The sequence below is a fragment of the Aquarana catesbeiana genome, linkage group LG01 (genome assembly GCF_042186555.1).
Source record: "Aquarana catesbeiana isolate 2022-GZ linkage group LG01, ASM4218655v1, whole genome shotgun sequence".
NCBI classification, from domain to species: Eukaryota; Metazoa; Chordata; class Amphibia; order Anura; family Ranidae; genus Aquarana; species Aquarana catesbeiana.
Window position 1 is genome coordinate 672584774 of NC_133324.1, and position 26848 is coordinate 672611621.

The following is a 26848-nucleotide window of genomic DNA, read 5'->3' on the forward strand; positions in this document are numbered from 1 at the left end:
CCGGCAGCTCCGCTCAGCTCCCTTGCACCATGACATCACGTGACACGCTCAGGCACTCGAATGGTCTGGACCAGCCCTGGACTGGACCTGATGTGCAGTTCCAAGCCAAGCACATTTTCCTGTCACTGGCATTAACTGGCAGGACAAAAGTGCCAATTTTTTACTGGCTGCCAGTAAAAATACTGACGGTTGGCAACACTAATATCTACTGTCCACCTCCATTCAGCAGCTTTTGAAGGCACTACCATTGTCAACCTGCTGCTAGTGGACAATTAGAATTTTTTCATAATATATATTTCGACAATTTTTATTTTTTTGTAAAATAAACATTTAAATTATTTAAAGTATTGGTAATGTAGGGTAATGTCTCTGTTGTTTGTGTGTTTTAGCTGACAGTTGTCTATGTCATTGGCCTGTAAAAAATAGCAAGTTAAAATGTAGACAGAATTCTAAAACCACAAAATGGATTTAAAAATCCATTTAAAGTGTATGTTAACTTTAACAATGAGCTTCTTTTACTTGTTCTCTTTTGTCTGTTAAATATATAATTGGAATTATTTTGTTATAGATTTGAAAATGCAGCAGAGAAAAAAAACTGTTGATCCTGCCAGAAATCCAGTAAGCTGATTTTTTTTTGTTCAATTGGCTCTGCTGACTGTTATACCTTATCATTGTGCTATCTGTAGAATACAAAATATCACCCACCATGTTACCCTTTCTGCCCTAGGGTGCAATGCTGTTCTGTTATAGATACTGTGAGGGAACATTTGTTCATTTTCACCCATAGACCAGGAAGTGTGTTACTAGCAGAATCATACGGTAAATAAAGCCTTAGGAATAACACTAATGCAGACACCATAACTAAGGACTGGTAAGCTGCAATATATTATATATCTGTTTTTAAATTTAAATATGCTTGAATGATATTTTTATTGTTTATATATATATATATATACAGTGGGGACGGAAAGTATTCAGACCCCCTTAAATTTTTAACTCTTTGTAAAATTGCAGCCATTTGCTGAAATCATTTAAGTTCATTTTTTCCCCTCATTAATGTACACACAGCACCCCATATTGACAAAAAAACACAGAATTGTTGACATTTTTGCAGATTTATTAAAAAAAGAAAAACTGAAATATCACATGGTCCTAAGTATTCAGACCCTTTGCTCAGTATTTAGTAGAAGCACCCTTTTGATCTAATACAGCCATGAGTCTTTTGGGGAAAGATGCAACAAGTTTTTCACACCTGGATTTGAGGATCCTCTGCCATTCATCCTTGCAGATCCTCTCCAGTTCTGTCAGGTTGGATGGTAAATGTTGGTGGACAGCCATTTGTACGTCTCTCCAGCGATGGTCAATTGGGTTTAAGTCAGGGCTCTGGCTGGGCCATTCAAGAACAGTCGTGGAGTTGTTGTGAAGCCACTCCTTTGTTATTTTAGCTGTGTGCTTAGGGTAATTGTCTTGTTGGAAAGTAAACCTTCGGCGCAGTCTGAGATCCTGAGTACTCTGGAGAAGGTTTTCGTCCAGGATATCCCTGTACTTGGCCGCATTCATCTTTCCCTCGATTGCAACCAGTTGTCCTGTCCCTGCAGCTGAAAAACACCCCCACAGCACGATGCTGCCACCACCATGCTTCACTGTTGGGACTGTATTGGACAGGTGATGAGCAGTGCCTAGTTTTCTCAACACATACCGCTTAGAATTAAGGCCAAAAAGTTCTATCTTGGTCTCATCAGACCAAAGAATCTTATTTCTTACCATCTTGGAGTCCTTCAGGTGTTTTTTAGCAAACTCCATGTGGGCTTTCATGTGTCTTGCACTGAGGAGAGGCTTCCATCGGGCCACTCTGCCATAAAGCCCCTGACTGGTGGAGGGCTGCAGTGATGGTTGACTTTCTACAACTTTCTCCCATCTCCCGACTCCATTTCTGGAGCTCAGCCACAGTGATCTTTGGGTTCTTCTTTACCTCTCTCACCAAGGCTCTTCTCCCCCAATAGCTCAGTTTGGCCAGACGGCCAGCTCTAGGAAGGGTTCTGGTCGTCCTAAACGTCTTCCATTTAAGGATTATGGAGGCCACTGTGCTCTTAGGAACCTTAAGTGCAGCAGAAATTTTTTTGTAACCTTGGCCAGATCTGTGCCTTGCCACAATTCTGTCTCTGAGCTCTCTGAGGAACTCTGAGGCAGTTCCTTTGACCTCGTGATTCTCATTTGCTCTGACATACACTGTGAGCTGTAAGGTCTTTTATAGACAGGTGTGTGGCTTTCCTAATCAAGTCCAATCAGTATAATCAAACACAGCTGGACTCAGATGAAGGTGTAGAACCATCTCAAGGATGATCAGAAGAAATGGACAGCACCTGAGTTAAATATATGAGTGTCACAGCAAAGGGTCTGAATACTTAGGACCATGTGATATTTCAGTTTTTCTTTTTTAATGAATCTGCAAAAAAAAATTCTGTGTTTTTCTGTCAATATGGGGTGTTGTGTGTACATTAATGATGAAAAAAATGAACTTAAATGATTTTAGCAAATGGCTGCAATATAACAAAGAGTGAAAAATTTAAGGGGGTCTGAATACTTTCCGTCCCGACTGTATATATATATATATATATATATTTATATCTGTCCAAATTTCACTTTTAATAACCTTCATAAAATATTGTTATGCTTTGCCTACAATAAAATATTGTAAAGCAAGGCAACATATTCAAAATAACAAGGCTGGAAAGTTTATGACGGGTTCAATTATTTTATATACAAAGTATTGAAGACATGTAAAGCAGGAAAAGATATTTGCTATTTCCATGACTGATGTTTCACCAGCTGCTACCACTCTACAATTATTTCACCAACTACTAATAATGTTAGACCACATTTTAAATATAAAGAACATGTTTTTGTTTGTCACAGTAATTTTGTTTATGGTGCCCATCATACCATTGTATTTAGATATGGGGATGTTAGCTGCATAACTACAACAAAATACATCATGGTAAGAGTGATGTAGAAGATTTGAGAATTATTTACTACAGGTTTTATACTAGCCTAGATGTTGTTGCTGCTAATAGTTATTCAAGCTAAATGGAAATATTATTTTTTTTTATGTCAAAGTTGGCCAAGGCTTCTCACAAAAAACAAGAAAAACTCACATTAACCCACTGCTGATGCTGTTAAGTATGACCTTCCATATTACCCTTCAGTAAGTATTAAACTTTGCAAAAATCCCTGATTAATGGGCTTCTACAGACTACCAATGGGGCAATGCTAAATACGTATGAAACAATCAATATCCAATAAGGGACTGGAGTAAGTTTTTGTTCATTAATGGGAAGGATTCACTTGTAGAATCCATGTGGAGGAGCATATTGCACTATACCAACAAGGGAATTATTGGAATACTTAATGGCTAATATCCCTTAGCATGTCTATAGGTCTTTCTTTAGATGCATCTGACCTCTCTATTCCATTGTAGGTTGCAAAGGCAGGGGTTGCTCCGCCAAAGATGGAAAATTCAGTATAATTGTCCCCTTTTAAATTTTCTAGTTTTTATTTTTTATATTTTTTTTTTTTTTTTTGCCTTTTTGTTTTTGAGCATACATGGCGAACCTTCTATTCTTTTCAGAGATTGCGCCATATGTACTATATAATGATGTGATATGCAAAGTTTTGAGAGTTATGTAGGTATTTTTAACAGTATATGACATGTATAGTACATTGTAGAAAGTAAGGCATCTATCATTTTGGGGCCATCTTAAGCTACCATGGTATATACAGTATGCTTTCATTAAAGTCTAGTAAGAATAAAACAGTTTGTTACACTCCAGTATTTTGTTGGATATTCATTTTTAGACACATATTTATTATCATTTGTTTTATTTAGAGTTGTTTTATTGATTTTTTTTAGACATTTTAAAATTGTTGTTTTATATTCCATATACACAATCTGTGTGTTTTATGGGTTAAATGAAGACTAGAGATATCACAGCAGATGATACCTGCTTTGGAACTCCATTAGTCTGATTGAAACATCAGACTAAGTTGCTTGATAAGAAGTCACTGTAATTCATTTGCGTTTGTACATTTCAGCTTACTCCGCATTGGTCCAAGTGGTGGACAGGACCAAGCCGAATCAAATCAACCTAGCATTACCAGTAAAAGCTGCTCCAGTCTGATTTCATAATTGATTTATACAGGAGAAATGGCAAGAGGTTGAAATGTTTTTCGGCAATAGGAGTAATATGGGGAAACCAATGGGAATGCAGTGCACTTCTGTTTAGAGCACCACAGCACACAAAACTGGTGAATGGAGCTACATAGTGTTAAATGTATTGAAGGAAACCATTAAATACTGTCCATGACACTTTTTTTATTTGCACGAACGTACAATTTTTCAGGACAAGGCTTTGGGGTTTGTCCCCTTCTCTGAAGTCCTAACAGTACTGACCTTGAAGAAGGGGACATACCCCGAAAGCTTGTCCTAAAAAATTGTATGTTAGTGCAAATAAAATAAGTATCACGGACAGTACTCAATTATTTCTGTTGCAAGTGCACTAATACGGCTACAATCACCTCAAGAAAGTATTGAATAGAAAGAATACAGAGAGATATAAACAAGCCCTTAGGAAATCACTCCCTTTATGTTACACTATGTGAAATGCGAGCACAGACATAAACTTCCAAACCTATCTTCTTTAATGTAGTCTACAAATCCACCTAATGGATATAAGAGGCTGAATTTAACCAGCAAGTCCTTGGAAAGCTTTTTGCAATCACTTTGCTTAATTGGCTCAGTCCAAAAAAATACTATTATATAGTAGTGGAGACTTTTCCTTAAAAAAAATACAAAAAAAGATGTCCACCTGCACTCTGGGCCTGACCTGTTTGATAGCACTGGGAACAATGTGAACTATTTCATGTCTAAATTTAAAAACTGCTCATTTTGGAGCATAGTAGTTTTTAATCAAATAAGATTTCCAGGTAAATCTGTTGAAATTGCACAACTGCATAGAGGATTCACATTCTTCTTATTGCTGCAAATAGCTGTTCTTTCTGTTTCGCATTTATCTACAAATCAGATTATGGAACGCTGTAGTTTTTGTAGGTACAGTCATTTTCATGTTAGTTTACACGCTCTTGAAGCTCTGCTTTATTCTTCACAGACCAATAACTTGTTCATTTTTCGTTTTCACAGTCTTGCTGGCCACTGACAAAAGAAGGAATGCAGAAAAATCAACAGTAAGTACAAGGGATTTTACTGAAACTTTATTTACTTAGGAACCCAGTCCGGCTTTTGTTTACATTACACTAATAGAGTAATATCCTACCTGACTAAACAAGCTGCAGTACCAAATTTCACCAGCATGTGTACATGCAGAAGAAAGCCGGGGATGCAATTTCTACATTGCCAATAAAACCAAGGTGTAACTCGCTGGTGGGTTTTGTAGACAGAAAGCCTCCCTAAATTTGCAATGAATGCCCAATAACACACATATGCATGCTCACACATATTTAAAGATAGATGTATACAATATAGAGAATGTTCTTGTCAGAAAATGATATGCTGTAATGCTACCTTGAAGAAAAGCTTTCAGTTGACACCCAATATACTGGCATAGCTTTAAAAGCAATAAGAAACCTGACCTGTGGTACAAAGAGACATTTCAGCACTACATCTCCCTAAATGTCACTTGTGAGACATAGGCTTTTCCAGCGCAATGTTTATTAATGGTAAGAAAACATCCACCTGGCAATAAATCCTATGTAGGAAAATACAAATTAAGCAAGGCTTGGTAAATAAAATGAAGATGAGCCTGTCTCCTGTAACAGACACAAGTGGTCTGCCTCTGTTGTAAATACAGTTGGTCATTTTTATACAACATCTAGTTGACATTTACATGTCTGCCTGTGGGTATTGTATACAAAGAAATGATGAAGAGATGTATGTATCTTCTAAATGCAATTTATATGAAATCATATTATTAACATATACATTATATTCATCATATGAATGCAGAAAAATACATTCTACCACCTCCACCACAATGCATCATATATTCTTATGAGCCATGTGTCTGTGAGAATTCTAAGTCATCGGGGATCATATGGAATTACAAGTAGAAGTCAATAAAGCTGAGGTCTGAGATTCGTCAAAGAGGTTTCCGGTTTATATTAAACCCTTCCAGTCTGCCATCCATTGTTCTCATTCTAATAAAAGTGGGCATTCTAGGACGCAAAAGCTGGTATCTAGCACATCTCTTGTTAATGCAGCAAGATACCTTTATTGGGACAAGAGAGGGGAAGGTCAGGAAAAAAAAAACTGAAAAATTGGGTAAAAAATATTTTTTTTTTCTGTTTTTTTCAAAGTTTGGAATATGTTTCTTTACAATGATAAATAATATATCTATGACATGGTATTTAAATTACATAACATGAAGACCTTAATGAAAGAGCTCTGAGATTTTATGTAAAGTCTTAAACTATTGCACGTTTTCTCAGCTGAAGACAAGCAAATCCTTGAATTCAGTTCTAAGACTGTACTTATCAATGCAGTTCTCGAAAAAGAAAATCATGCATTTCTGCCACTAGGGGGCACTGCAGGGGAAAGGCTCCAATTTAGTTTGCTTGTGGACTCCATCTTGTGCTTCCTACAGTTGGGTGATTGTTGGGATACAGTAGATTATAGTTTCTGTCCTCTCAGGCTGTAATTGACAGGTAAGAGAGTAAATTTGTCTGAGAAATTTGTATATCTTTATAACCTTTAAATGATTCCTACTAATGCTATCCACCATCAGAGCATAATGTTTCCCTATAGTCTGCTCAGTAAATTGTATTTTGCTTTTCCTCCTCTCAGTAAAATGGTGAGACCAGCATTTAGAGTTTGGAAAACATTTCTACAGCGCAATTTCTGCAGAGAGCAATGCTGCAATTTGCAAATACTGTGAGAAGAAATATTCTTTTCCAAATGCTATGAGGATGACAAAACACATCCTTGCATGCCAGAGGTGCCCTAAAGACATGAAAAATACTTTATGGAATGAAAAGATGACAATAATGAAATTGTCATCTGAATGAATTCCAGAAACACTCTTTCTGCTGCTTTTGGATCATCACAAAGTGTTTCTTCACCAGCAGCATCTTCAAGCAAGGAAGTGTTACAAACCACGGCCCCCCAAAAATACACAATGCCTTAATTTATAGATAAAATGACACCTGGAAATCAGGAGAACACTGATCAAGCTCTTGCAAGAGCATTATATGCTTCTGGATCAGCACTGTCAATAACTGAAAATGCATATTTGCAGGAAGCTTTTACATTATTATGAGGGAAGGGGGGGGGGGGGGGGGGGGTTACATGTTCTCATGTATAGTTGAAATGTTCTTAACATCTACAGTCCTTACTATTCTATTTGTAATAAAAAAAATAATTTTCAAAAGCAAGTTTAGTTTATTTACTGAATAAGCTGTACTTTTATTTCAAGCATACATTTATATACACTTTCAATTTGTTAAACTACTCCACACTCAATTATTTTTTAATGTTTCCAAAATTTCATCTCTAGTTGGAACCTGGGGGTTAAAGGGGTCTTTTGCCAAAAATGTACACTGTTTCATGGAAAAGTGGGTGAATGCACTCCATCATAGTGATTCAAATAATAATGGCAAAATAGACCACAAAACATACAGCTTGAGTGGCTAGATTGTTGTCAAAAAATATAAAAACCCAATGAACTTTGAAAGAATTTGAGGGTCCCCGTGGCCTATACAAAGTGGGAATGGTGATTCTTGTGAGCTAAATCATGCCTTACCCTAGGTGTTCACTGGAAGTTTCAGGGATGTCATAATTTCTAGTGAATATGTAGGCTACGCGCATACTACTTTACAGCATAGAATTCATATAGCCATACTGAGGGAAATATAAGCTGTACAGTTGCTGACCTCTAAAAAAGCTAGTTGCCTGTCTGTCACACTGATCCAATGGCTTCATGACCCAGAACAAATATGGAGATTAGAGGTTCGGACTTACATATAGTTACATAGTAGGTAAGGTTGAATAAAGACAACAGTCCATCCAGTTCAACCTGTGTATGTGCACATGAGTCAGTGCCAATAATCATTTCCCATATCCCTCCTTGTTGTGTTCTTTAAGATGCATGTCCAAGAGTCTTTTAAAAAATATCAATACTCCCTGCTGACATCACCACTTGTGGAAGAGAGTTACACATTCTTACCACCCTGACAGTGAAAAACCCCCTGCACAGTTTAAGATTAAACCACTTCTCCTCCAATCTCATTGTGTGGGCACATGTCCGCTCACACCCCTTGAGATTGAATAGCTTTTTCCCTATGCTGGGATCACCATTGAGATATTTGTAAATCACTATCATGTCCCCTCTCAAGAGTTTTTTCTCCAGCGAGAATAAATTTAGTGCTTGTAGTTGCTCCTCGTATTTGAAGTCCTCCAGTCCCCTATTAATTTAGTTGCACTAATGTCGGCTTTGGTAGCTGCAGCTTGACATTGCATGCTATTGCACAGTCTGTCTTCTGCTAGGACCCCCAGATCTTTCTCCATCCTTGACTCCCCCAGAGGTTCTCCCCCCAGTGAGTAGTTTGCATTTATGTTCTTAGCTTCCAAGTGCATTTTTTTACATTTCTCCACATTAAGCCTCATTTGCCATGTAATTGCCCATTATTATTATTGTCCATTATTTTGTTCAGGTCTTTCTGTAAAATTTCTATATTCTGATGTGAAGTTATTGCCCTGCTTATTTTTGTATGAACTTGGGACTTTAAATGAAGTGTGTGGGATTACAAATCTCCATCCCTATCTATATTTATTTATTTATTTATTTCAGGTACTTATATAGCGCCGTCAATTTACGCAGTGCTTTACATATACATTGTACATCTATCTATATGCAAGAAATAGAAGAACCATGAGTGCATGCATGGTAAATAAGCATAACAATCACATATTATTAACCCGATATTCATAAAAACAATCATAGCAACTTGGACATGACATATTGAGGTATAGGACAGTTGTCCATCATAAAGAAAATAAAAAGCAACATTTTATATGTGGTCATGTTTGTCTGATCTTTGTGATCCCTTGCTGGCGCCCTCCCTCTTTCCTCCCATCCACCTTTGGTTGATGCGGGGGACTGGGCAGGCCAGTCCCACTGCGCATCGGTGCCATGTTTCCCCACACCATGTACACGGTGCCCTCTCTGGGCGTCCTGTTGCTGGCGTAAGTGGGATTCCAATCGTGGCCAGCACATGGGCACATACGTCTAACTGTTATAAGCTGTTTTGGTCGCAGGAGGGCCTTTCCTTTTTTGCTGTGCCAGCGCGATGCTGGGAGGAGCCTATTTGTTCATGCTGAGCACATAAGGATCCCCACTTCACTATGCTAGCTCTCTTGGCAGCACCTCCAGCAGCATACTGCACAAATCTGTGGATCATGGTTCTCTGTCACAGCTTTAGGTAATCACCTGTCTGGGCTTTCTGCCTATGCTTTTCAGTGTTTGATTGAAGACAGATTAGCTGCCTTTCATACTTTTTCTTATATCCTCTGCACTCTTCCTTTCCTTCTGAGCAGGTATAGCTTTTTTTCACTATGTCCACACTTCATTTGTATCCACCTGTTATCTTGGTGTTAGGCTCCATTTACTCTTAAATACTTTTCAACAATATTATATACCTTCATATATTCACAGTCTACGTGATTTATTTGCTTTTACAGCATTGGACCCCAAATGTTTTTCTTGCTTTTCTTTTTGATCACTTGTTTCCTTTTCTCTGGGGATCATGATGTGCGTCTGGCTTTCCTGTTGGGCCCTTCCTCATCTCCCGGGATGAACATTTTAAGCAGCCACCAGTTTTCATGTTCACATGGTCTAGACTTAATTGACATGTAAGTCCTTAAAGGAGGGGAGTTCATTTCTCCCCTCCTTTACATACTGTATATAGTCTCCCTTGTGTTTGGGCGTAACATTGGAGTATATAATTTTATTTATGGTTTTTTACAGACATTGGTGCACTCGCCCCTGATGATGTGGTAGGAAATCACGAAAGGTGCGTCAGGCCAATTTTGATGCACTATTTTCTTTTTAGATGGTTTTATTTTATTCACTACCAAGTTACCCCACCATGTTGCTTTTTAAAGGGGTTGAAAAACCCTCGTTTTCTGTTTTTTTTTAAAATAACAAACATATCATACTTACCTCCACTGTGCAGTTCGTTTTGCACAGAGTGGCCCGGATCATCATAGGGTGCATTAAGGTGAAAAAACACAAGGGTTTACAACCCCCTTTAAGTGAATCTCCAAGTTGCTATGATTGTTTTTATGAATTATGGTTAATAATATGTTATTGTTATACTTATTTACCACGCATGTACTCATTTTGCTATGTCATCTTTTTTTAATGTATTTAAAAAAACACGTCTTCTTACATTTACTCATTTTTTAGCCATGCTATACCTACCTCATTTAAAGTCCCAAACCCTCTTTTTCTTGAATGCTTATTTTTGTATCATCCGCAAAAACTGAGATTGAGCTATGTATCCCATCCTCTATATCATTTATGAATCAATTAAATAGAATTGGTCCCAAGACAGAACCTTGTGGTACTCCACTTACCACTCCAGAACAATCTGAGTACACGTTATTTATCACTACCCTTTGGACGCGTCCCTGTAATCAGTTTTCTATCCAAGAACAAATGGTCCTTACCTGCAGACCTCAGCTTGTAGATTAAACGTTTATGGGGAACTATATCGAATGCTTTTGCAAATCCAGATACATCACATCCACAGGCCTCCCCCTATCTAGATGGCAGTTCAACTTCCTCATAGAAGGTTTAACAGATTCGTTTGGCATCATAACTACTAATGATACTGTTTTCATCAGCAAATTCTTGGATATAGTCCCTTATCATCCCCTCCAATAATTTACCTACTATTGATGTTAGGCTGACCAGCCTTTAGTTCCTTGGAATATGTCTATGCCCCTTTTTGAATATTGGTACAACATTGGCTTTTCTCCAATCAGCTGGTACAATTCCTGTCAGTATGCTGTCTGTAAAGATTAGGAACAAAGGTCTAGTTATAACCCGACTGAGTCCTTTGAGGACTTTCGGGTGTAAGCCATCTGGTTCTGGTGACTTATGTGTGTTAAACTTATCTAGTCTTTCCTTGACTCCGGCCTCTGTTAGCCATAAGGGTATATCATGTGATGTGTTACTAATAATACTGTCATGGTCAATACATCCCTCCTTTTCCTGTGTAAAAACTGAGGAGAAGAAAGCATTTAGTACAGTTGTCTTCTCTGTGTCATCTGTAACCATCCTCCCATAATTTTCTTTTATGTGGGCAATGTGCTCTAATTTTGCTTTTTTTACTGTTAATACATCTAAAGATTTCCTTGGGATTTTGTTTTTACTCTTCTCTGCTATGTGTCTCTCTTTTTAGCCACCCTGATTTCGTTCTTACACTTCTTATTACAGTCCTTGTAGTCTTATAGTGTTAGAATGCTGATAATGTCGCCCCTGCTTTATATTTTTTAAAGGCTATTTTTTTCTCTCTAATAAGAATTTTTAAGTTACGGTTTAGCCACCCAGGTTTAACCTTCGCTCTACTATATTTATTTCCCATTGGAATGCACTGTGTGATACCTTTGTTTAATATGTTCCTAAAACATTCCCATTTTTCCTCAGTGTTCAATGTTTCTAGGATTTGGGCCCAATTGATGTTTTGTAGTATTGAGCACAGTTCAGAAAAGGTGGCTTTTTTGAACTTTTGAGTTTTTGTGCTACTGTCATGCCTCCTTTTCCTATGATTTACGCTAAATATGATCATCCTGTGATCCCTAGATCCCAAGTTGTCCTGTACTGCCACATCTGAGAACAGACTTGGATTTTAGTAATGAATAAATCTAGGAATGTAACCTTTCTAGTTGGAGAATACACCAATTGAGACATGAAGTTGTCCTGCAAGACATTCATGAAATGACAGGCCTTTAATTAGTGAGCTGTTCCCTCTGCCCAGTCAATATTGGGATAATTAAAATTTCCCTGCCTCGCTGCCCTTTCTAACTGTGATAGGAGGTCCACTTCCTCTTTCTTGTTTGGGCCTGTAACATACCCCCACTATCCATTTCCCTCTTACTTCTTCTCTTTGAAGTGCTAATCTACCCACACAGTTGCTCCTCTCCTTTACATCATTTTTGATATATATAACTCTTCTACCTTCCCTGTCCTTTCGATACAAGGAATACCCCTGAATACTTGCCAGCCAGTCGTGTGAGCTGTCAAACCAAGTTATTCCCACAAAGTCTAAGCCCTCCTCATATAATAGCAGCTCCAGTTCCTCCATTTTGTTAGCTAGGCTCCTAGCATTTGTGTATACTCCCCTCAGTGTTGTATGGGTGCATATTAAATTCTCCTTAAGTTTTCTCATGCTTTGTTTTTGATTTGACCCTTCATTCACTCCTGGATTAGACGTTCTGGCTATATTATCAGTACTGGCTTCAATATTACCCTCTGTCCTTTGCTCACTGCTGACTGTCACTTCCTTAGAACCCTCCCCCAACACCTAGTTTAAAAGCCTCTCCAACTTTGTGGCCATTTTTTTTCCCCAAAATGACTTTACTTGCTGCATGTTTATTCTATGTCAGTTACTCAGAAAGTGTTACAGCTAAAGACAGCCAGGCCAACTACCATTTTCAGAAGGTTAGTAAGGCAACATCCATTCTTTTGCAGTACAAGTCTAACCTTTAAAATGCTCCTAAAGTGTCACTAAACCCACAACAGTAAAAATCAGTCTGTATATGCAGTAAAGCATGCTTGTTATACTCACTGTAGAACCTAAGGAGTTAATCTTGCAAAAAGGCTGCTTGATCCTGTCTTTTCTGATCCTTCCCTTCTTCCACAGTTCCCAATCTATCTCCTGCTAGTACAGAGCCTTGGGGACACTCTGCACATGCTCAGTTTGATGCGTATTGCTAAAGAGTTTTTTTTTTTGGGAGGGTGCATGTGATCAGCAAATGGCCAATCAGCACTGTCCAGACAGAGGGTGAGGAGTCGTGCAGCCTCTTAGGACAGTCAAAGGAGAATGAAAACTCCTCCTACAAGCCTTAACCAGTGCTCGGTTGGACACTGATAGAAGTCACAAGACTGCTATATACAGCGGATGAGAAAAGGTATTTAGCAGTTTATATTTACTAAAATAATTGCAGTTCCATGTTCTGTGTACTGTGGGGAACCAGATATAGTGAAATCAGGGTACTGGGTTTAATAACAATTGAATTAACTCTCTTGAGCTCTGCTTTCTCTATTCTGTCACTTTCACTTAAAACTGAGATGTTGCATGCTATATCTGCTGGTTCTTTTGCTATAGAAACATTGGTGGTGTATTTATAAAATAACACACCAATGGATCAGAAAATCCCATCCCACTAATAAATGTACTTCTTGTACAGCACGTATAGTCAATTACTTCTGTCAGGGCTTTCTTTCAGCAGGAACGAGGAGGTATGCAGTTCTGGCACCTCCAGCACTGAATGGGGTGCTGGGGTGTGATGGAGGGTCTACTGATGCTGGGGAAGTCTGTTGTTGCTGGTGGGGAGTCTATTGTTGCTGGAGGATCTTATGTTGCTAGAGGGGTAGTTCTTGCTGGTAGGGATCTACTGTTGAGGGAGGGGTATATTGTTGCTGGCTGCTTGAGGGTCTATTGATGCTGGCTGTTAGGAGATATACTGTATTGTTGCTGGCAGGGATCTGTTGTTGTTGGGAGGTATTTTGTTGCAGGGGTACTATTGTTGCTGGGGGGATCTATTGTTGTTAGGAGGATCTATTATTGCTGGGGGGTATTTTGTATCTGGAGAGCATCTATTGTATTGCTTCTCTTGTTATCATTAACAAAGCCCATAAAAATTACTTAGCACCACAAAATTATACTTGGTTCTGTATTCTCTGAAAGGGGTGGTACTGAGAGGTGAGTAAGGGGTGGAACCAAGGGATAGTGCTCAGAGGTGGGTAGGGGGCAGAGACAAGGGGTGCCTCAGAAGGGAGGAGTACCTGCACCTATTCTTTGAGAGAAAAGCCCTGACTTCTGTTTTCCTGAAGACTGACAATGAGGGTTAACTTCTTTAACCACTTCCTGACCGGCTCCCGGCGGCAAGTTGGCTTTCCTGAGCAAATCGCCATACATGTACGGCGGCTCCTTCAAGAGGCACAGTAGGCGTGCGGGGAGCTTGATGCGCATGGCTGACGAGGGCAATCGCCGCTGGCCACCCACAATCGCAGGCACGAGAGCCAGGATGGGAATTTGTGTGTGTAAACACACAAATCCCTGTTCTGACAGGGGAGGAGACAGATTGTGTGTTTCTACTAAGTAGGAACAGCGATCTATCTCCTCCCCCAGTGAGTCACATCCCCTCACAGTTAGAAACACACCTAGGGAACACACTTAACCCCTTGATCACCCCCTAGTGTTAACCCCTTCCCTGCCAGTGACATTTATACAGTAATCAGTGCATTTTTATAGCACTGATCGCTGTGTAAATGTCAGTGGTCCCAAAAAAGTGTCAAAAGTGTCCAATCTGTCCACCGCAATGTTGCAGTCCTGATAAAAAATTATTTATTGCAGCCATTACTAGTAACAAAAAAAAAAATTTGTAAAAATGCTATAAAAATTCCATAAATCTATTCAATCAATATACGCTTATTACAATTTTTTTCTTACCAAAAATATGTAGAAGAATACATATTGGCCTAAAATGATGAAGAAATTTGTTTTTTTTTTACGTTTTTTGGGGGATATTTATTATAGCAAAAAGTAAAAAATATTGTTTTTTTCAAAATTGTCGCTCTTTTTTTGTTTATAACGCAAAAAATAAAAACAGCAGAGATGAGCAAATACCCCCAAAAGAAAGCTCTATTTGTGGGAAAAAAAGGACATCAATTTTATTTGGGTACAGCATCGCACGACTGCGCAATTGTCAGTTAAAACGACGCAGTGCGGTATCGCAAAAAAATGGCCTGGTCATTAAGGGGGCAAGTCCTTCCGGGGCTGAAGTGGTTAACAGACATTAATGTTCACTTGGAGAAGACCAATATGTGTGTTAAGTTAAATAATCATCTGATAGTGGGAAAGACCATCATGTATATCTATGGCTAACTTTTGCCCAACATTCATGAAAGTGTTTGATATATAAGTTTATAGAACAAATGGTTGCTTAGCATGTTCCTGATACCCATTAACTGTTTCTGATATAACTAAAGGGTACTGAGCCAAAATACAGAGGGTAAAGTTCATTGATATATTAGAAATGATCACTTTGTAAGCCTTGGGGTTGCATTCACTAATATTGCCTTTGTGGATCCATAGAAAGAGCATTCCTGAATGAGATGAACAATTTCACTTGGAGTCTGGGGTGTTTTTTTCACCCAGCACCTGTATATACGTAGTCTAAATACTGGCAGGACTCAAGCAGGATGTAAGAGATACAGAAGGTTAATCCTGCAATGTGCCTCCCTGTTCACAAACACTGTAAACGCGTTAGCTTTTAATCATTATCATTTTGCATATATAAGAGGTAATAATAAATATTTTCAATGTGTTTTTACAAAAGCTGTTTGTAAAAATCTGCGGGTTTTCACTAATTTGATAGGGTCTCACGTCAATACAGCATGTCATCGCTTTGCCATTTCCTTAATTTAGACTCGGCTCTCCAACTGTTGTGTGCTGGGGCTAACAATAACACTGGCTCATAACTGCAGAACATCCAAGCAGCTGTGAACTTAGAGGGATAACAATGAAGTAAGATGACCTGGAGTTCAGGGCAAAGTACTCAATGACTCTGGCAGCTATTTAATGTATAGAAGATGTGAATTATTTCATGGATAATCTCAAGTGGATCCCCACTGCCCTTTGATCCTCTGCTGCGACTTATTAATAATAAAGAATTACTGTACCTCAGGCTGGCTTCTGCACATTGCTAATATGGCTCGATGTGGCGCCCGCCAGTGCTTCTGCTTTGTACGAGCTGATACCTTACAGTGAAAACAGAAATATAAGAATGCAGTAAGTCAGACTGACCTAGGTAGCGTTTAAAAAATGTCGTGTGAATAATGATGTAGCACAGGTGTTATGCATCTTTATAGCCGATCAGGTCCCTGTATTGGTCATAGACATAATTGTATTGTCATCAAAGTGACAGATTTCGGATAGATAAGGTGAAAATCTCTTTCTTATCTCATGGACACCAGTAGATACCAAGGGATCGATTGGATAGGCTATAAAACCTTGCATAATTATGATGCTTTTCATCAAGATAAAAGCTAGAAATGTCTGATTGTGCTCCTTCCTCTCTATTCTATTTATCTGAACATGCATGTTTGGGACATCCAGTTGTACATACACCAATCAGCCATACCATTACGTCCACTGACAGGCTAAGTGAATAGCACAAATTATCTCGTTACAATGGCATCTGAAAGTTGGTGTGATAAATTAGGCAGCAAGTAAAGCTGATATTTTGAAAGCAGAACAAAAATGGGCATTGCAGTTTGTTGTGTATGGGGTGTGTAGCCGCAGACTAGGCAGGGTGCCCATGCTGACCCGTGTCCACAGCCAAAAGTGCCTACAATGGGCATGTAAGCATCAGATCAGGACTACGGAACGGAAGAAGCTGACCTGGTCTGATTAATCATGTTTTCTTTTACATCATGTGGAGGACTGGGTGCATGTGCGTCACATACCTGGGGAAGATATGGCACCAGGATGCATTATGGGAAGCAGGCAAGCCAGCAGAGGCAGTGTGATGCTTTGGGCAATGACCTACTGGGAAACTTTGGGTTCTGCCATTCATGTAGATGACACATACCACCCTCCTAAATACTGTTGGTGACCAAGTACACCCAGTCATGGAAATTATATTCCCTGATGGCAGTGGCCTCTTTCAGCAAGTTTGCGAATGGTTTGAGGAACACAACAATGAGTTTGAGGTGTTGACTAGGCCTCTAAATTCTCCATATTTCAGTCCATTAAGCATCTGTGGGATGTGCTGGAAAAACAGGTCCAATCCATGAATGCCCCCACCTTGAAACATACAGGACTTAAAGGATCTGATACTAATGGGTTTGTCCCAAATACCACAGCATACATTCAGCTGTCTAGTGGCGTCTATGCCCGACGGGTCAAGGTTGTGTTGGCCACAAAAGAGGCTCAATATTAGGTGGGTGGTCATAAAGTTATGGCTCATAGGTGTATGTGTGTACAGTCAATAGACAAGGCTTCAGGTGGTTGGATTGTTCCTACATGTATGACCATCCTCCTTAGTCCATGGTTAGATCTGGCTCATTTTAAAGAAGTCTCAGAAACAGATTAGAATACAACTTTTTTTGGTAATAATGTGCTCTATGTGCTTTTTAACTTTTTACTTCAACTTTTTATCAACTGTATGAGTTGTATTCAAAGCTAGCAAATTGGGTCCAATGTTTTATTCTCTGTCCTGCACTGCTAAGTAGACCAACAAATATTTGCAAAAGCTCTACTTTAAATTGTTATCATGTAGGTAGCTGAGTATTGTTAACATACTCTTATATGCCAATTCACTTAAAAACAAGATTTTTAGACCATTATAACTAACATGAAAAGTCACTGAAAATGCTTTTGTAAAGCCAAGGCCACTGTAATATTAGTAGAGGTGGGCACACACGGACCCTATCATCTACCAACATCTAAAATCTCTTAAAGACTCCAATAGGCACATTTCCCCACCTAGATTTGTGTCTTTGCCTATATCTTACAATGTCACTATCTTTATGCAGAACTCTATAATTATTTACATATTCTACCCTAAGATGAATCCATTTGCAGTGGGTGGCACAATTATTTGGCTGTGTCATAGCTTCGGCACTTAATCTCAAATTAGAAATTTGGTGGGAATCTCTTGTCTCCAGAGTCCCTTAAAATACAGGAAACCAGCATGGGACAGCAGCAGAAATATCAAGGCCCAAATATTATAGCACAATGTCAAACCTTGCCCTGCAACAGGTTTGTAAGGATTCTGTGATGTATTGAGAATGCAATCTATGCCATCTATAAAAGCCAATTGTTAAGTTTTAAACATCACAATAGTAAAAAAAAAAAAAAAAGTTCTTATGCCCAGTATTCTAGAACCACCCTGGCACAGGCAAATGCTATTGTTGAACTTCTTCTAAATATGCTAGTTACCTGGTTGTTTACTTACCATAACCTTAAATTTCAACCTTTTTTTTACCTGCAGATCAGGAAAGTTGGAGAAAAGTCAGGTTAAGTGCCGGTTCACACTGCAGCGATGCGGGATCCATGCGAATCCACTGTGGGTTCCCGCATGTCTCCCAGCGGCAGTTCACACTGCCCTATGCGAACTGCTGGGAGTGTAAGTTAAAAGTTAATGACACCCCTAAATCAGTTTGCATATCGCAGTGCAAACTGCAAATTCAGACATGAATTGGATCACATTTGATTCTGCTGTGGACCAAAAAAAGGGTCCTGTGCGAGTTTGATCCGAATGTGATGCAAATTCAGCCATACTATTTGTATGGCTGAAATCGCATCACACAGAGATTGCATGTGATTTGCACTGCAGTGCAATGCGAATCACATCCGATGTCGGACATCGCTGCAATGTGAACCAGCACTTAGTAGTACATTTTTTGTGTGTCTTAAGGTGTTTTCATTTTCAAAAGGAGAGGTCAGCAAGAGGAGACACCACTAATTATCCATAAAATGTTTCCTTTAACCACTTGCCGACTGCCCCATGGCAGATTTACTGCTACAGGGCAGCCGCGCTGTGCAGAATCATGTATATATACGTGATTCTGCACTTCTGGGTTTTGGGAGTGAGTGCTCGACGGCGGCAGCTCGCTCCCGCTGTGATTTTACACAGCGGGTGCTGATCAGCGGGCCCCACAAACCCGATGTCCGCCGGCACCCTCTGATTGTTCGGTACACTGACAGAGTGCCAGTCTGTCCTATGTAAACAAGGCAGATTGTCCTTCTGTCAGTATTGCAGTCCCGCTATAAGTTGCTGATCGCAGCCATTACTAGTAAAGAAAAAAAAATATTAAAATATCCTGTAGTTTGCAGATGCTATAACGTTTGCTCAAAACAATCAATATACGCTTATTGGGATTTTTTTTTTACCAAAAATATGTAGCTGAATACATATTGGCCTAAAATGATGAAGATTTTTTAATTTTTTTTATTGGATGTGAGTTAGAGCAGAAAGAAAAAAAATGTGTTGTTTTTTGTTTCTAGTGCAACAAAAAAAAAAAATGCTGACGTGATCAAATACACCAAAAGAAAGTTCTACCTGTGGGAAAAAACAACATACATTTTGTTTTGGTACAGTGTCGCACGACCACGTAATTGTCACTTAAAGTAATGCAGTGCCATATTGCAAAAAATGGCTTGGTCAGGAAGGGGGATATATTTTCCGGAGGTGAAGTAGTGTAACTGAACAAGGTTTTGCCACCCTTAAACCACCACCAATCGTTGGACAGAAGGTGGGGTGGGCTTTTGAGTGGAGGTTTGTCACAATGGAAAAGCACCAAACAGCTGCAAGTTATATGTCACCCTGGATTCTACTGATGGGTAGTGATTCCCATTATGCAGGCCTTTATGCCCAAAACTTCTAATAGCAGCAGCATAGCATAATGCCTACGCTTCAGTTTGCCAAAGCAGGAAAAATAACAATATAAAATCTGACTGGTAATAAAAAAAAATCATATGAAATTTCCCAGTCAAGAATAAAAAACCTACACAGGTATTTCACGTCATCAGTAGCAATCTAAAAAAAATGCAATTTGTTAATATGGTCTTTGATTCAACCTGGCCTATTCCTCTGTTTAGCACATATGTTTTTTAGCAAAGCTACATGTATTATGTCATCGAGTAAACCAAAATGTCAGACTGGATGGGTATTCTGGTGCAGTAGCGTGTGAGCCTTCTCACCAGATGTCTTCACATGTGACATAGATGTAATGTTTTCATGGCTCAGTTAAACTTTAAGCAGAGCCGCAGCAAACACAGACATCCAAGTCAAGATAGCTGAGATAACTAATGGGATGGTTAAATCAGGAACAGATGGCGGTCTCTTTTTGGAGGAAAACAGGGATTACCATGATGTTATATTTTCAAAATTCAATCAAAACATGCCAGCTCTCAGCAGGAATCTGGCCATTTGCTTTCAGAACTGGATGCTCAGTGACATAAAGCCATTTTCAGAAACAAGAGGAGAAGTAGTGGAAACAAATATTGTCGAGGTCAAGTGCATAATTAGAAATATGTAATTTTAAGGGCCTGCGGCAATCGCCATCTTTTCCCAAAGGTACAGCACATATATGATTATCACCACATTAAATAGAAAGAAATTGGTTTTGGCTTAATTTTATTTATTTACCGTATTTATCAGCTATAACACGCCAAGGCGTATAACACGCATATTCATTTTAAGAGGGAAGTTTCAGGAAAAAAAACGTACATTTTAAATAAGGAACTTTGAAGCAAAATAAGGGTCAGTGCCCATCTGCAACCTTACCATTGCCATCAATGCACCCTGATCAATGCCCATCTGCAGCCTCACAAGTGCTATCAATGCTGCCTCATCAGTCGCCATCAATGCAGCAGCCTCGCCATTGCCATCAATGCCGCAGTCTCGCCATTGCCATCAATGCAGCAGCCTCACCATTGCCATCAATTCAGCAGCCTCACCATTGCCATCAATGCAGCAGCCTCACCACTGCCATCAATGCAGCAGCCTCACCATTGCCATCAATGCAGCAGCCTCACCACTGCCATCAATGCAGCAGCCTCACCACTGCCATCAATGCAGCAGCCTCACCATTGCCATCAATGCAGCAGCCTCACCACTGCCATCAATGCAGCAGCCTCACCACTGCCATCAATGCAGCAGCCTCACCACTGCCATCAATGCAGCAGCCTCACCATTGCCATCAATGCAGCAGCCTCGCCATTGCCCTCAGTGTAGCCTAATCGATGCCCATCTGCAGCCTAGAGGGGACAGGGAGGGGGCGGGATGAGCGCCGACAGATTACATACAGTGAGAATCTCCTATGATAGACAGAACAGTGGTCCAATGGCGGCCCAGGAGACGGGACTTCCTATTAAAGAGGCCGCCCAGTAAACAGGAGATTTTCACTGTATGTAATGTGATGACGCTTGTCCCGCCCCCCCTCCCTGTCCCCTCCAAGGGAAATAAAATTGAAGTTTTGGTGTATAACACACAATCGTTATTTGCACCCGATTTTCAGGGTGAAAAAGTGCGTGTTATACGCCAATACAGTACTTATTTTCAACTGTAGTTTAGATGTATGTATATACTGTAGTTGTGTTCGTAAAATTCTTATTGAGATCTTTCAAGCAGAATTAAACTGTTGACCACCAAAAACTGAAAACGCTATTTCATTTATTTTTAATCAAAGCAAACTCACCCATTCATCCATGTCTCCATGCTTTATTATATTGAAAAATCACTTTAAAAAACACCTACCCCCCCCCGTTTTTGAAGCAACAGATAATCAGTAATCAGATTACAGTTTCCTATATTAGGCCGGTTTCATACTGGTATGACACGACAGTCGTACGACTGTGGATCCAACTTTGCCCTGCGACTTAATGTCCGACTTCCATTCGACTTCAATGAATGAGATCTGACTTTGATCCCGACAATACCAAGCTCTTTGAGTCTGGTATGAATCCTAAGGGGAAACCCATGCCAAAATAAAAAAATAACTGCGCGGGGTCCCCCCCGAAATCCATACCAGACCCTTATCCGAGTACGCAGCCCGGCAGGTCAGGAAAGGGGCGGGGAGCAAGTGCCCCCCCCCTCCTGGATCATACCCATCCACATGCCCTCAACATGAGGGAGTGCTTTTGGGGCAGCACTGTGCCCCCCACCCCAAAGCACCTTGGACCCATGCTGTGCTCAGTTTGAAATAGGAAAGCAGGGGGACTGGTGAGAACACCAGGGATTTCACACAAAGGAAGCAATACAAAGAGAACAGGATCCTTTTTCATACAAGTACATGGTACAGCAGGCACATATCAGGAATATGAAATGTTGGGGTAACAAATGCTTTCTGCCTTTCTTCTTCTTTTTGAAGTTCATTAAAGACTTAGCCGGAGCCAGGAAGGATCCAAGCTTTTCAATTATCTAACCATAAAATACAGAGACTCCAATAACATTGTCTCAGTTAAGTTGGTCATACATGGATCGAAATTCAGCTGGTTCAGCAGGGACTGGGCAAATCTTGATCCATGTATGGGCATTTTGGTTGTACAGAAGTCGATCTACAGTCTCTTTCCACTATCATATCCAAATATATCGAGCTACATTGAAAAGGACTTTGAGCCCTAGTTCACATTGCACAAGCATTGGATTTGCATGGGAATCACGCCACATTCCTGTGCAAATCACATGCGATTTGAGCCTTTCATTTTAAATGGCTCGAACTGCACTGCATCTGCATGAAACTTGCTTGTGGAACTTCAAGAACTGTTGTTTTTAAAAATTCTCTGCCGCTGGAATTGCTGTGCTGTGATATACTGTATTCAATTTCTGCTCTGAACAAACACCTGATTTTTGCATCGCTTTATATCGATGTTACCATTGCTTCCTGTTCACAATCTTGTGCAGTCTATACAGCATTACCAGCCTATGAAAGTTTCCTCAGCTTAGTTTCTGCGTATAGAGTGTCTCATTTGTTTTCAGTATCTGTATGGTGCCACCCTGACATGCACCCTCCTGCCAGCTGGTGCTTTGCATGTGGAACGTAGCAGAAGAACTGCTGAAACTACCTGGCTGGTGCATGCGCAATAGGGTCCACTGGTGCTGTCTGGCCAGTGTATGTGCAGCAGGGGCTGTTGTCTTTCTGAGACTTTCAAGCACAGTACTGTGCATGTGCCAGCCGGGCAAAGCTCCAGCAGCTCCCTACTGTGCAGTCGCTGGCTGGGCCCAGCACCAGCTATCAGAAAGACAGCAGCCAACTTAGCATGGGCTGGCCATACAATGCCAGCAGACCCTACTGCCCTGGCCAGGCATAGCGCCAGTGCATATTGCATTGCTTTATATCTATATTATATCTATATTATGTTACCATTGCTTCCTGTTCACAGACTTACGCAGTCTTTACAGCCTTTTACTTTATTATAGTATAAATATGTGTGAATCAGAAAGGTCTAACTTCTGGTGGCTAAGTATCATAGCATAATCTACACTATGAAGACAAAGAAATTGGAAAACTGAAACTGAAAAACACAAGTCAGGGGACAGATAAAGAACAATTTCTAAGTCACTGGATGGACTGAAGTGCACTTAAATCATCATTAAGAAAAGGAAAGAATATGGCACAGCTGTAAATCTTGGCTGCCCACCAAATGTGAGTTACCAAGTTACCAAGAAGAAGACTAGTGAGGGCAGCCACCAGGAGACCTATGGCTTTACGGAAGAGTGGCAGAAATATCCACTGCTAACTAACACTTTCATGGCATCTTACCAACTGTTTGCCAAATTGCATCTAGGATACTTTGAATTCAGCTGTAAAAAGGTTCTAAGGTTCTATGGTCTAATGTGACCAAAATTAAGCTGTTAGTCCATCATTCTAAACTACCTGTTTGTCATAAGCCAAACAACGCACATCATCATAAACGCACTATCCCCACAATGAGGTATGTTGGCAGGATGCTTCTCTACAGCATGCTGTGGAAGGCATGAAAGGGTATAGGGTAGAATGAATGCAGCTGAATACAGAGGAATCCTAAAAGAAAGCATGTAGTCTGCAAGAACCTTAAATCTAGAGAGAAGATTTGTTTTCAAAGAAGACAATGACTTCAAGCATAACGTCAAAACTACACAAGAACATGTTAAACAACATTGTTAATGTCTTGGAATGGCCAAGTCTTAACCTCCCTGGTGGTTTTCCTGAGTGTGGCTCGGGGTTAAATTTCAGTACCATTAGCGGTAACCCCGAGCCACACTCGGGATTGCATTGCAGGATCCTAGAGCAGTATACTTACCTTGTCCCCAGGATCCTGCAATGTCCCCCCACTGTGTCCACGGGCTCTGTCCTCCGCCCGAAGCCTCTCTGTGCCGGCCTCCGTTCCCTGCGAGCGTCGCGACGCACGGGGGTTGAGCCTGGCGGCAAATTAAAAAAAGTGAAAAATCATAATACATACAGTACACTGTAATTTTACAGATTACAGTACTGTATGAAATCATTTCACATCCCTTTTGTCCCCAGTGATTTGTCCAATGCTCTGCATGCAGTTTTATATTATGTATACTCTTCTTTCTGCCTGGAAACTGGAGATCGTCCATAGCAACCAAAAAGGGTCCCTTTACGTCAAAAGTGGTTTTAGACCAGCTAGAAAACAGCAATAGTAAATTAGGACACTTGCAGAATTGAGCGATAGTGAATCGTGGGGAATTTAATTTTATTATATTATTTTTTATAATTATTTATATTTATTTATTATATTCAAATTTATGATTTTGTGTTTCAAACTTCATCATACCCGGGATATCTACTAGACTCTTGGTGGACAGATTTAAGTGTGTTATTGCTAAGAATTACAGGCCTACAATATAAAATGCCAAATTTCTATGCAAAATAATTGTACTGCTTTGAGACGCAAAAATCTGATATAATCATACCGCCAGGGGGGCTGCGCCTCGTACACATGATCGGATTGTTCCCCAACAAAGCGTCAGACTTTTGTCCGAAGGGCGTGTGCCAGGAAATTGTCTTGCATACAAACGGTACACAATTGTCGGCCAACAAACATGAACATAGTGACGTACTACGTGTAATTTTAGCTCTTAAGCACCACCCTTTGGGCACCTTCTGCTAATGTCGTGTTTGGTGAGCACTGATTCCGAGCATGCGTGTTTGTACTTCGGACTTTTGTGTGACGGACTTGTGTACACACGATAGGAAAATCTGACAAAAGACCGTTGTCCGACGAAAATTTACTAGCCTGTCATCCAACATTTGTTGGTGGAAAGCTGGACAACAATTGTCTGATGGAGCGTACTAATGTTTGGATTTTAGGCAAACAGTCTGTCATCACACAATTCCCTGCCGAAAATCCGATCGTGTGTACGAGGCTTAAGTTTCACCCCAATAAAGAGTTTGTGACTGTTCACTCACAAACCCCATGCAACGTGAAAGAGTTAAATTAATTTTGCAAAGAGGAATCGGAGAAAATTGCAATGTCCAGATGTGCAAAGCTGATAGACACCCATCCAGATTTAAACCTGTAATGGCTGCCAAAGGTGCTTCTTCCAAATATTGACTTGAAGGGAGTCGATACTTATGCATTCAGATGGTACAGTATGTGTTTTTTGTTAATTTAAATCACTTTGCAGATATCTGTTTTCACATTGACATAAAATAGGCTTTGCTGACTTCAATTCTTTCTAGGCCACTGATTCAATACAAGCATATAGGTTTGGAGTTTCAACTTCACTCTGACTTCACACACTTTTTTTTTTCTTGATCAGTGAATCAGCTGAAGCTGGAGGGAGAAAGCTCTAGCTAATTGCTTTTTTTAAGAAAGATATCAGTAATGGCAGCTTGAGCATTGCTATATTCTTCCTCTTTCCCATTATACAGTTCTCCATTTCTAAAAGTCATGCTAAGAGTCAAAGTCAGGAATGCCCAGAGTGGTGCATTTTACTACTTGTTACTGCATTGCACATATCATGAAACACACTGGGGTGACTTTACTAAAGGCAAATAGACTGTGCACTTTGCAAGTGTAGTTGCTCCAGAGCTTAGTAAATGAGATGGAGTATCACTTTTCAAAGAATACCTAATGACATGATAGAAAAAAAAGAAAACATTTGATTGTAGAGATGTGCTTGACGAAAATTTAGTTTCGTTTAGGCTTAATTCATTAAGTAAATCATTTCGATGCATCATAATCTTTATTCCAGAATGATTTGTTTTTGGATTTTTTTTTAGGTATTTGGCTGTTTATTATACTTGTTGTTCTGAATCAATTTGTATTTTTTGAAGTTCTGTTATTCTTTAGTTTTTTTCAGAAGATTGGCTATATCCCTGCAAGTCCAACTCACAAACAGAAATGGAATGAGCTGATTGGACGATATCAACTGGAGTTACCTGCATCCCAAAGTAACGAATAGAACAAAATTAATTTCGGATTCATTCATTATGTTATGATTCGGAAAGTCTGATGGATTCACCTCCATCCAACCCAAACACAATAGGTAGGAATCAACTTCTTTCTCTTTTATACCTTACTGTATTTATTGCATAATGTTTCCATTTCATATAAAGTGCATTTTTTTTTTTAAATAATGAAAGAATGTTCATGCAAAAAGAATCAGGCTGATTATCCAAGAGTCAAAGACTACCTCACCACTCTCAGCCGAATAAAACGAATGGTTCCGAATTAATATGTATTCATTCGCTATGTTATTAAATTTCATTGATTTCCTTATTCCAAATTGACTTTGTTTGTTGGGCTGTGCACATACAAATTAAATGAATGGTCTCTCAGGTTCAACCCCAACATAAAAAGAATCTTATTAGTTCATGCTACGCTCACTAAATAAAAATGAATGGATCCAAATCAATTTTGATCTATTATGTCGTTACGTTATTTCGGATGCTTCAAATATTAACAAAAGGCCCAAACTATCACATCGTGTCTTCCGAATAAATACAAATTAATTTGTTGTTTTCCTTACAATTTATTTTGGATTCACTGAAATTCGTTACTATTGTGATTCGGAGTTTCAGATATATCC

At 39.6% G+C, this 26848-nt stretch overlaps 1 protein-coding gene across 6 annotated transcripts in view; it reads right to left on the reverse strand.

Annotated features, from left to right (window-relative positions):
• Positions 1–4457: 4457 nt before the first annotated feature.
• EGF (epidermal growth factor) overlaps positions 4458–26848 on the reverse strand; it is a 196526-nt gene continuing 174135 nt past the window's right edge. For 5 of the 6 annotated variants that reach the window (XM_073602430.1, XM_073602404.1, XM_073602394.1 and 2 more), the window contains 2 exons: positions 15981–16058; positions 4458–5209 (listed from right to left, as the gene is read on the reverse strand). In XM_073602430.1, coding sequence (XP_073458531.1) covers positions 16004–16058 — 55 coding nt within the window. In that variant the 3' untranslated portion in view covers positions 4458–5209; positions 15981–16003. The remainder of the gene's footprint in view (positions 5210–15980; positions 16059–26848) is intronic. The other variant, XM_073602421.1, reaches the window with a different exon arrangement.